General features: G+C 33.9%; 2 protein-coding genes across 2 annotated transcripts; both read left to right on the plus strand.

The window, feature by feature from the left end:
- The first annotated feature begins 216 nt into the window (after positions 1 to 216).
- Positions 217 to 5,915, plus strand: LOC145032908 (Leucine-rich receptor-like protein kinase family protein). The gene is made up of 3 exons (XM_078981869.1): positions 217 to 356; positions 1,447 to 4,081; positions 5,395 to 5,915. The coding sequence occupies exons 2-3, from the start codon at positions 1,546 to 1,548 to the stop codon at positions 5,730 to 5,732; spliced, it is 2,874 nt and encodes a 957-aa protein (XP_078837995.1). The 5' UTR covers positions 217 to 356; positions 1,447 to 1,545; the 3' UTR covers positions 5,733 to 5,915.
- A 1,256-nt stretch (positions 5,916 to 7,171) lies between these two features.
- On the plus strand, positions 7,172 to 7,891 carry LOC145004906 (uncharacterized). Its single transcript, XM_078963934.1, has one exon. It carries the CDS (start codon positions 7,172 to 7,174, stop codon positions 7,889 to 7,891), a length of 720 nt encoding a protein of 239 aa, XP_078820060.1.
- The last annotated feature ends 4,673 nt before the right edge of the window (positions 7,892 to 12,564 follow it).

Raw genomic sequence — 12,564 nt, forward strand, 5'->3', positions numbered from 1 at the left:
GTACCTTTGGCACTTTCGAAATTCAGTCAAAAGAGCATTTTGGTCTTATAATTCCGACAAAATATCTTTAAACTTTCCTCCACATCTGTTCTTTTGCTTTTGTGCATCTCTCGTTCAACTCTTCGCTTTGTTCAAACACAAAGTCCAAAGGGGCCATTGGGTAATTATACCACGTAACATCTTCCGGTTCTTTGACTCGTGGCCTGCACTTGTAGCCCATCACTCTATTTATACACTAAACTTCTCAAACGCTAACCCTCAAATCATATCTTACCCCCTCTCTCCCCAATCTCAGTTCTTCTGGTTCATGATGTTCATGAACTTTGATCTTCCAAGTACCTAATCATTATATTTTGGTATGTTTATTCTTATGCTATATTCACTCTCTTTATTCTCTAGCTATGTGCCCCCAAATATTTACCGAGTTTCTCATTTTAGACGTCTCATTCAAATTGCATAGTGATATTATTCAAAATCTATAAGTTGAGACACATACTATTTTCTTATTACCATCACTATAGAAATAATGATATTGATTTAGATCCACAATTCACCTAGTGTATACAATTAATAGTATTCCAAATATTGGGCAACATTTTTACCTTTGAATATTCGATTCTTCACATAATAAAATTTAGAAAGTTGCATCTATACGTAGGATAGGAGTCGTCAAATTAATAGTTTCGGAACTCTTTTAGGTCCACAATATGTACTTGAGATATTCTTTTTGTGGAATTGACTAATGATGTACAATAAGGAATATGGTAAACTAAAAGGGTATCTCTTTATTCAAGTATATACCTTAGCTAGAAATTGCTTGAAAAGTAAGTATGAGTATACTTACTAGTTACGTGTATATGTCTATGCTTATACATGTGTATTTATGTATTATTTGCATTTCAAAATTTCATGCTTTGAACCTGATACTTTCGTTATTTCTATGAAAGAAAATGTATATACATTTTTTTTTTGCGTATTTATCACCTGAAAAGTGAGAGTTTTAATCGAGATATCGTATAATATATATATATATATATATATTTTTACTTGGCTTAGTTATAAATGTAAGAGCAGTTGTTATTTCATTATACGTATTAACTATAAAATTGCAATTATTTTTATGTCTATGATATAAAGATCCTCCAGATATTAGGTTGTATTAATTAATTAAGTTACAATGATTTTGTTAACATTATTGCAAAATACTTTTCATCTTAAAGTTTCCAAATTCTTAAACATGAATTACTTTAATGTTATTCTAAAGAAACGTTTCCGGTTTTATCCGAGCACTTGTCGTCTTTTGTGTAGTAAACTTAATGCATGGCTCACAATCATTGTGGTATATGTGTGTCTGTAATCACTTTTACTTTTACCACTATTGAATATTAAATACATGAAGCACTGGATCCAATGATCAGTTAACATGTTTTTTCATTATGATGACAGAAAGCGATTGATCAAACTGTTGCTCCGGTGGTGGAGTCTCATCTTTCTTTCTCACTGATTAAACACTTGCAGTTCCGTTAATTTCCAATTCGAATTCCAATGGAGAAGACAAGAGAAAGAAACGCACAGGAAATATGCTTCATGTTCTTGTTTGTATTCTTCTTGTGCTTTACTTGTGATGGATTCACGTATGCCAATGAGCATGAAATACTTTTATCCATCAAAGCATCCGTCGATGATCCTTCGTCCTTCCTCTCCAACTGGAAGAACTCCTCTCTTTTTTGCACGTGGAATGGCGTTTCATGCAACTCCGACTCAACCTACGTCATCGGAATTGATCTTTCTGGGAAGAATTTATCTGGGAGAATCTCGGAATCATTATTCAAGTTCTTGCATGTTGAAACAATCGATCTCTCCAACAATCAGCTCTCCGGTGGGATTCCCGAAAATGTTTTCTCTTGCTCTTCACTTGTTCATCTCAACCTAAGCAACAACAACTTAACAGGTTGGATTCCTGGAGGTTCCCTTCCAATGCTTGAGAAGTTAGATTTGTCAAATAACTTCCTCGCGGGTGAAATACCTTCGGAAATTGGATCCTTCTCAGGGCTACAATATCTTGACCTCGGAGGAAATGCTTTGGTTGGCAAGATTCCGAAGTCCATCTCAAATTTAACAAGGTTAAAAGATTTAACTTTGGCATCAAACCAACTTGTAGGCGGCGTACCTTCGGAGTTAGGGTATATGAAAAGCTTGACATTCATCTACTTGGGCTACAACAACTTATCCGGTGGAATCCCGAAAGAAATCGGTGGCTTAATCTTGTTAAATCACCTCAATCTTGCTTTTAACAACCTCACCGGTGAAATCCCACCTTCATTTGGTAATCTCACCAACCTTAACTACCTTTTCCTCTACTTCAACAAGCTTACTGGTCCAATTCCTAAGACGATTTTTAGCCTCAAGAAGTTAGTGTCACTTGATGTTAGTGACAATTTCCTGTCAGGTGAAATTCCCGAACTCGTTTCCGAGTTCCAAGATTTAGAAGTCCTTCACTTGTTTTCAAATAACTTTTCTGGAAAAATACCGAAATCTCTAGCTTCTTTGTCTCATCTTCAAGTCCTTCAACTCTGGTCCAACAAGTTTTCCGGTGATATTCCGGAGGATCTTGGAAAGTACAACAATCTGACTGTATTAGACCTTTCTACCAACAATCTCACCGGAAATATCCCTGAAAGCCTTTGTTATTCACGACATCTTCAAAAACTCATCCTCTTCTCCAATTCCCTTGAAGGAGGCATCCCTACAAGTTTGAGTCATTGCAGGAGTTTAGAAAGGGTTCGTCTTCAAAACAATAGATTATCCGGTCACTTGTCGCTGGAGTTCACTACATTACCCCTTGTTTACTTTCTTGACCTGTCATCAAACTATCTCTCCGGGGAAATAAACCAATGGAAATGGAAAATGCCGAAACTCCAAATGCTGAGTTTGGCAAGAAACAGATTCTCAGGAGAGTTGCCTGATTCATTCGGTAGCATCAAGCTTGAGAATTTGGACTTGTCGGAAAATGATTTTTCCGGTCAAATTCCTCCGAGCTTTGGAAAATTTTCGGAGTTAATGGAATTGAAAATAAGCGAGAATAGACTCTCAGGAGAAATTCCTAAACAATTGTCGTCATGCAAAAAGCTGGTGAGCGTCAACTTTAGTTACAATCATCTTACAGGTGAAATCCCAGACACCCTTTCAAGGTTGCCAGTTCTAGGAAATCTTGATCTGTCGATGAATAAACTTTCTGGTGAAATCCCGGAAAACCTTGGGAATGTGGAATCTCTTGTTCAAGTAAACATATCTCACAACCATTTCCGAGGCAAATTACCTTCAACAGGAGTATTTCTGGCTATCAATTACACTGCTGTTTTAGGAAATAACTTATGTGGGGGTGCTTCGGTCACCCATTTACCACCATGCAAAGAAATTAGAAGCTCCAACTGGTGGTTCTTTGGGACAGCTTTGGCAGCTGTCGCATTTGCTGTAATGTCTATTGTGGTCTTCATCTATATAAAACGAAGAAATGAAGCTGATGAAGAGGTGATTAAGAGAATGGAAATCGCATCAGATGGAGGTGGGGAATGGGAGTTGCTATTCTTCGACCAGAAAGCTTCAACATTTCTGGCGATCGATGACATTCTGCTGTCTCTGAGAGGGCACAAGAGTGTGGTGGCAACGAAAAACATGCAATATTTTGTCCATGAAGTCGATCTCAATAATGATCCCATTCTCAAAATTAATGAGATAAGCAAACTTCGGCATCCAAACATCATCAAAATCATCTCAATTTGCAAATCGGAGAAAGGAAGATTCATTGTTGTTCATGAATATGTTGAAGGGAAGAAACTGAATGATGTTATGGAGGTGTTAGGTTGGGAAAGTCGAGTGAAGATTGCCATCGGAATTGGGAAAGCTTTACGTTATTTGCATGGCTGTTGTTCGCCGGTGGGTATTCTTGTGGGTAATGTTTCGCCGGAAAATGTTATGGTGGTTAACGTGAAAGATGAGGCCTGTCTAAGATTAAATCCTCCAGGGATGATTTTTTCGGACAACACTAAGTGTTTAGTTTCTTCAGCATATATTGCACCAGGTATGTTATAGGAACTTCTTCCACTTAAATAAATTCATATCCATATAAAATATATACTATCACAGGCGTATATATATGATAGCAACATGTGTAAAATCAAAAAACTTGCTACATGTTATTATAGTATGTAAGAAAACATACATGAATGGTTTAAAATCCAAGACACATGTAGATAAAATTATGTCATGAATAATCATTTTTTACGTAAATATATAAAGTTCATAAAATTAGGTCATGATCTAATTAAGTAATTTACGTTGCATAGAAAAATCATGTGTAGTCATTATTTTATCAGAACTTTAACAATAACCCATGCATATATACATGAATTGAACAAGGTAGACAAAGCGGCAACAAAACATCACGACTTTGTTCCCTTTTTGCTTTTACAACTGTACGTGAGGAAGAGATTTATAGTTTTTTACTCTCCCACCTTTCCCATTCAAACAAAAAGGAATTTCAAGAATCGATTTTAGATATAAATTTCAGAAAGCTTCCAATAATTTTAAGTATAAACAATACTTTTTAATTAAATTAAAGTTTAATATATGTACATGGTAATCTATATTTTCATTTTATAAAATTAAATACAAACAAGATGTAACTGTTCTAATGTTGCAAGTTGCTAACATTGGGAAAAACTAAACTACAGCAAAGAATGTCTTGGAAAATCTTTGTTCATTTCTTTTATTATTTTCAGACTACACGTAAGAAGTAAAATTGTATTTCAATAAAAAGCCTTTTTAAAACTAATCCATCACAAGTACATGAATATGAGTTACTTAAATATCAAAAGTTGTTATTTAATATTTTTTTAATAGAGAAACTTTTTGATCAAATGACATTATGACATATGCCATTTAGTCTAAAGTAGGCCAAATTCCACTGGTTTTTGTTTATAAAGTTTGACTAATTATATAATTACAAAACCTGCAGTGTAAATATCATTAATTATGTGTTGAGACATTAAAAAAAATAAAATTAAAATAAGAAATCTCTAGGAAACAATATGTAGCATGCTTTTTTAATAATTATAAAACAATTATCAAGAAATTTGTAACTTTGCAGTTTTCTTCGACAGAATTACATAGTGATCAGTAGCTATGGTAGTTTAGTTGATTGTCAATTGTAAATAATATTTTACGACCATATATGTATTGGGTTATCTATAAATTCAAAATGCAAATTTTAATCACAATTTAAACAACCAATGACCCTGCAGCTTTGATTGAAGAGGAGTGGTTCATATATATACAAATAATTTGTTTTTTCTTTTATGTAGTCGTTAAAAGCATTAACTTGTATTAATGCAGAGACAAAAGATACCAAGGAGATAACCAAGAGCAGTGACATGTATGGGTATGGCCTCATCCTCATTGAGTTACTTACAGGAAAAACTCCGATAGATGCTGAGATGGGTTTTCATGAAAACCTAGTTGATTGGGCACGATACTGCTACTCGGATTGCCACCTGGATACGTGGGTCGATCCTTCACTTAAGGTACAAGCACTGAAGAACCCAAATCAGACTGTTGAGATAATGAATCTTGCCTTACAGTGCACAGATAGTGATCCTGCTTTAAGGCCATGCGCTAGGGATGTTGTCAAAACTCTCGAGTCTATAATTAGGACAAGTGCTTTTTGTTTCTAGTTAGGTTTTAGTCAAGGTCGTGGGTAATTTTTATTTTTATTTTTTTTCACTTTTTGGTTCTCTTTTACTATGAGGTCTTTGTTTGAGTGGTAGTGAAGTAAATGTTTTTTGTTGGATATTGTCATAATGAATGTAGATATTATGAAGCAATGTCTAATATATGGCTGAAATAATGTCGGAAAAGGCTTTATTTTTAATGAAGATTTGATTTAGGAAAGGTCAAAACAATCCCACATGTTATGATGTAAGTCGTGAACGCAAAGATAACGTTTTGAGTATTCTGTATTTAATGAAGATTTAGATAAAGCCCAATACTGAAAAGCTCTAGTGGTGTCTAACAATAAATCATGTTACTGGATTATTCAAGCACAACAGTCAAACTATATACTAATTTAATGGGAGGAAGACATCATTATAATATTTCTTGTATTTGATATACAAGTATTGAGAAGCTATAATAAACGATATATGTGAGTTAAGGGGCTTCATAATTTATACTATAATAGACGATATAGTATTAGTCTTATCAAGATATTTTGTGTCATTAAAACTTATATGTGAGTTAAGGGTTTTATAATTTATACTCTAATATATGTTTGGGTATGTGCTAAGTGCACACATATACAAGATCGAATTAGAAGTCGGTTCGACGATAAGTCGATGAATGCCCCTTTTGCGGCATCTAAGGGCATCGCCCCTAGCGGGGTCCAATAGGCAGAGCCCCTGGCTGGGGTGCCGATGTCAGGTTAGCGGGACGGGTCGAGTGGCAACGCCCCCACGAGGTTTGGGGCAGTGCCCCCATAAAGTCTTTGGATTTTACAAGTGGGTACATATTGGAAAAATCGAATTCTTGAAGGTGATTACGGTATAACTGACTAAGGAGCAACGCCCTGAAAACTCTTTATATTTTACAAGTGGGTAAGTAGTGGACAAATCAAATTTCCTGAGGGTGATTATGATAAAGCTCACTAAGATCGTCAGTTTTGGAAACCATTGATTTCCTCATTAATTCTAGATTCTCTTGACTTGGTTCCAAAGCAACCCATGGCGGTCAACCCTAAAAAAACCCTACTTATCATTTTCTATATAAATGACTCTCCTCTTGAGGAGAATGGACGAGCTTTTTAGCTCTCATTTTCTTCATACGAATTTAGAATCTTTTAGCAATTTGGCTTACGTTTTATATGCCTAGATTCGTAAGTGTCCCATTGGGATTATCCTAGGCTGAGTTTATTGTAACCTGGCCATAGGGTAGAAATATAAGTTGTGAATATTTTTACAAGATCCAAAGGGTATCCAGATCTCCACCATAAAACCTGTTTCTAACAATCAAACTAATATTCTCAGTTTTTGGATAGGGTTGAACTAATCCGCAGACCACGGAGTTCGCAAAACTGGAGAAGTTTGAAGGCGTCGATTTCAAGCGCTGGAAGAAGAAGATGCACTTCATGTTGACCACTCTTAAGGCAACATATGTGTTGACTACTCCAATACCACCTGAATCGGAGGAAGGTGTTTATGAGACACTTGAAGATACTACGAAGAGGCAAAAGTGGGACAACGACGACAATATCTGCAAAGGTCACATCTTTGACGATAACTCTAATGCTCTATTTGATATCCATCGTGATGTTTTAACTGCTAAGGATTTGTGGGACACCTTTGAATTGGAAAACATCACTGAGGGTGCCTCTAGCAAGAAGTTTATGGTTAGTGACTTTAATAACTTTAAGATGGTCTATTCAAGGTTTGTCACTAAACAATACAATGAACTACATGGTATTTATGGTCAATTTAAATTGCACAATGTGAATATGGATGAACCCATTGTTGTGTCAAGTGTTATTGACAAACTTCCACCATCTTGGAAGGATTTCAAACATAACCTAAAACATCAAAATGAGGAATTATCATTGGTTCAACTTGCTAGTCATATTCGTATTGAAAAATCTCTTCGTACAAAGGAAATTGACAAATCTGATAAAACCAAAGGGAAAGTTGAATCTGGACAACCCTCTATTAATATGGTTGAAAATAAAGCCAGGAACCCGAACCATAGAGGATATATAAACGTAAGCAGGAACATGTCTCAAATAACTCCAACAAAAAAAGGAACTACTTTGTTAGAGGTGCAAAAGGTTGGAGCATTGCAAGTGTGATTGTTGTGTGAACTTAGGCAACAATAATAACAATAATGGTGTTTGATATAGTAGATCCAATTGAAGTGTGAACGGGTCTTCAGGCCAAGTTAAAGAAGGACCGTTTTTTACTAACTTTGATAATTCTTATCAGAATTATGTTTATTATGTTTCATTCGTTCCTGAATCATTATATGTATAAGAGGATGATGTTGCTTGTTGGATCAACTCTAGGGAAACGAACCATGTATGCAAGGATAACTGGCTGTTTGAAACACTAACACCGTTTGAAGATGGATCAGTGTTGCGAATGGTAGACAATTCTTTTATACCTATTTTTCATGTCGGTGTGTTGTGTATTGAATTTACTTCTGGAAATACTATTAGGCTTTTTGATGTTTTGTTTGTTCCTACGATTCGAAAGAATCTTGTTAGTTCTAGTTTTTTGAATTCTGGTGGTTTTAACAAGTTATTGAGTCGAATAAGTTCATTTTATCTTGAGGTGGAATGTTTATTGGTTTTGAATATTTATATAATATAATGTTTCATTTGAGTATTATTGACAAATTATTAATTGTTCAAAATTCTGCATTTGTATCTTTTACTTCTAGTGTTAATAAATCTATGCTTTGGCATGTAAAATTAGTCCATGTTGACTTTAGAAGGATGCATAAGATATCAAAAGATAGATTAATTCCAAACTTTTGACATGATTTCTGATAAATGTAAAACATGCATGTTTACAAAAGTTACAAAACAGCCCTTTCCTAGTATCACTAGAAATTCGGCTATTTTGGAGCTTGTACACAGTGACCTATGTGACTTTCACTCCACTCATTCCTTGGGAAATAAAAAATATGTAGTCACCTTCTGTAACAATTGGTAAAAATAGGGACGATCGTACAATGCTATGTTTTGATTATTAAGAAATATGAGTATTTTATCAAGAATGGTTGAAGGAATTTAACCTCTTTTATTTAAATAAGTTCTTGTGAAATATAAAACAAGTAACTATTGATAAATTTCGTTATGATGTATGACTACGAACCATCACCGGTTTGTGAAAATTAGCATATAACATCATTTGAACACAACAAACTTAATTTTTGTATCAACAAGTCTCTAGTTGATAAGTAAGTTAGGTTCTATGTAAAACGCGTGCCTAATGGTTGTGGAGGATCTAAATTTGACAAATATATGAACTAAAGTGACAAAATATGTTTAACGATATGGTTAGCCGGTTAAATATCATGAAATTATACCTTAGTAAATAAAATTTATATTTAAATGAATAAAAATATAAAAGAAATTATTATAAGGTATAATTAGAATGTATTTAAGTGTTTTTGAATAAAAAGAATAAAACATAAACACTAAAGTTAAAATAAAATAAAATAAAATATAAAAAAAAAAAAAAAAAAAAAACTACATGTATGTATTTGTACATATGTATTATTATCTAGTGAATGACTAGTTATTAGTTATGACTTAAAGTGATTTCATGTAAGGTATATGATGTCTAAATCAATTAAGATAAGAGAATTGGTGGAGATAAGTTCCAACATAACTAATAAGTGTTTAATTACTTAAGACATTTTACTAAGAATGCTTCTTAATCTCTCTTCTAATTTTCGAGATCAAGATCTTCCCTCTTCTTAACTAGAACTCCTAACTAACTAAATAACTAGTAGTTAGTTAGTTATCTAATTCTATCTCTAAGCAACCGCCCAAGCAAGTGGCTAGACAAGATCACATCACTTAAACTCACATCTCATCACAAGCTAGTCTAGGTTTTGTCCCGTTATCCTCTTCCACCCTTTCCTACTTCATAATCACGAAATTTCCTCTTCATTTTACCCTCAATTCACCAGCCAATACTCCAGGGAATTACTCTTAACCTTCATCTCATTTTTAGCCACAAGAACTTCCTTCCAAAGCCATCAAAACTGTGAACTAAAGGGCTACTGTCCCTTTTGTGTTTCAGCACCATTTCACCCATCTACACCTTCCTTTTGCTTTATAATTTTACCACCAAATACCCCTGGAAGTTAGTTGTTATGCTACTCAAAATTATAGATTCAAAATAGTGAGTAAACTACCCTTTTTCTTATTTTTTTGCTGTGAAGTTTTCATGATAGCAACATAGCCAAAACAATGGTTGTTTTGGAGCATCAAACCAACACCCAAAAGTTCTTCATCTTCAACCTTCCATTATTCAAGTATTCACATAAGGTAAGTTCATACCCCTACATTTTCATGTTTTATTCAATTTTTAAGGAGGGGAATACAAGTTAGAACACTAAACATAACTTAAATTTAAAAGACAGCTTTCTACAGAAACGTTGAGTCCTGTTCAGGGACTGTTTTGAACATCTTAAACATAAAATATTTCAAAACTGTACAATATGAAAATATTTCATGTTTATACCTTTCTAGGTACTACTCGCACGCATTCATGCGATTTTTCTACAATTTATGGCGATTTTATAAAACTGCTTGTCATTTCATAAGTGATTTTGGACCAGTCTGTGAAGATTACCATTTTCACACGAGTTTGAGACCACTAAAAATCATTATAAAAATTAGGAACAAAGAAGACTCATTTTCTAAACTCTCAGAGGTTATGGATTAAGTTTTCGACTTACGGTGATTTTTCTATAAGTTTTCTAAAAACAGGGACAATAAAGGGTAAAATTTTCAAAAGTGGTTTGTAGATTTATTAACACCTTGTAACATTTTTGTGCAAGGTTTATACATTAAGGAAGTTAAAAGACGTTAATTTAAATATATTTAATTACTATTTTAACAAAAAATGATAAGTATAAAAAGGTCTTTACTATCAATTTTAAGGATTATTTCATGCAAAGTTTCTAATAAAAAAACGTAAAAATATGAACAACAATTACAAAACATACCAAATCATCTTTTAAAATTTATACATATATATAACCATTTGCATATATATATATGTTTTGTTTAATAGCTTGTCTTTGGCATCAAAAATATACAAATATAGTTTACGAAACTTTACCCCATTTGTATCCCGTTGAGCAAAGGGTAAAGTATTATCAAATGCATATCTAAAGATTTCACGTCATTTTTCATAGTTATCCCAGTCTTAGGGGACGATCATTTATACAAACATGTTTAGCACAAAAACACAGAAACTCGTTGATCAAATTTAGTGAGTTTTTTTCTTCACGATACCTTATAAAGTACACACGAAAGTCCTGTTAAATATAACCAGAGTCTCTTGTAGGGAGAGCGTGATAGTTGTGTATAGATCTATACTGGGACTGATAATCCCGCACCTTAGCTGCTTGCAACAGCTGGACCGGCAGGTCTTGAGGTGACAAATGTCATAACGAAATCGACACCTGAAGAACGTTGCGAACAAGGCAGTCGGGGTCAATCAAGCAAGGTTATAAGATAAAAATGATAACTCACATAAAACAACAACGACACTTTTAGTTTATTCAAAGACTGTATTCAAAATTGTATTATATACAAACAAAACTGCATGACATCATTTTAAGTAGGAAAATTTCTTATACGCTTCGGTCTTGGTTCATTTAAGGCCACATCTCATTTTAGGGAAAATATAGGATTTTCCAGAAAACAAACATTACTACATTTCATAGAAAAGGTTTACAAATATACATACAAATGCTTATGAACTCACCAACTTAAATGTTGATACTCTCTTTTCAAATAACTTGTATTCTCATGAAATCAGTAAATCAGGTAACAACTGGCTTTGAGGATGGGACGCTTAGGCATCTGAACAAATCTTTTGACAACATATTGTAATTGATATTTTGAAATGTGTAATACATACAAATGATGTAACTTTTTAAATTATATATATGTTGGTTGTGTTTTCTTTGAACATTTATACTCAACTGTTATGATACACTACATGATAGTCACCGCCCCTGGACGTTTCAGCCATCCTGGTTTGGGGGTGTGACACCTTCATTGATGACTTCCCTCAGTTTAGCTATTTGTATTTGTTACATTCTAAGCACGAAGCCTTAGATAAATTCAAAATATACAAACCGAGGTGAAATTGCAATTAGACGATCTGATTAAGTGTCTTAGGACTAATAGGGGAGGTTAATATATGGATCCCATATACTTCCAATTAGTAGGTCTCATTCTGGAGAGGGGTCATGTTAATGGCCTGCTATTTATTATATAGGGTTCCAAATAAAAAGAACAAATCTATCCCATATGAACTTTCGTTCAAGAAAAAGCGGAATTTAAGCTATTTTCGAGTTTGGAGATGTCGAGCAGTTGTAAAACTAACCAAGCCTAAAAGCAAAACTTTGGGAGAATGTGGAATAGATTGTATATTCATTGGATATGTTGATCATTCCAAGTCATATACGTTCTACGTAATTGAACCTAATGATTCAGTATCGGTTAACACCCTTATTGAGTCACGAGTTGCAACTTTTGATGAGATGCGCTTTTCATCTTTTCAAAGCCCAAGGATCTGACTTTTGGCACTAATGAAGTGAAAAATCTAGAAATTTCTAATGGTGTTACTGAACTAGAAACATAAGAGCTACAAAAAATAAAAACAAGCCGAATTTCAAAAAATTTGATTTTGACTTCAAAATGTACTTGGTGGAAGGAACAATGGATGAGTAGGCTCTTCAATACTCTTATTGTTATAGTATTGAGGATGA

Source organism: Lactuca saligna, chromosome 1, assembly GCF_052625555.1.
Source record: "Lactuca saligna cultivar CGN05327 chromosome 1, ASM5262555v1, whole genome shotgun sequence".
NCBI classification, from domain to species: domain Eukaryota; kingdom Viridiplantae; phylum Streptophyta; class Magnoliopsida; order Asterales; family Asteraceae; genus Lactuca; species Lactuca saligna.

Bases quoted from the DNA above. Each gene is read 5' to 3' on its own strand.
- LOC145032908 (XM_078981869.1), top strand. From the start codon at position 1,546: ATGGAGAAGACAAGAGAAAGAAACGCACAGGAAATATGCTTCATGTTC. The intron at 4,082-5,394 runs GTATGTTATAGG...GTATTAATGCAG, and splicing joins TTCAGCATATATTGCACCAG to AGACAAAAGATACCAAGGAG.
- LOC145004906 (XM_078963934.1), top strand. From the start codon at position 7,172: ATGCACTTCATGTTGACCACTCTTAAGGCAACATATGTGTTGACTACT.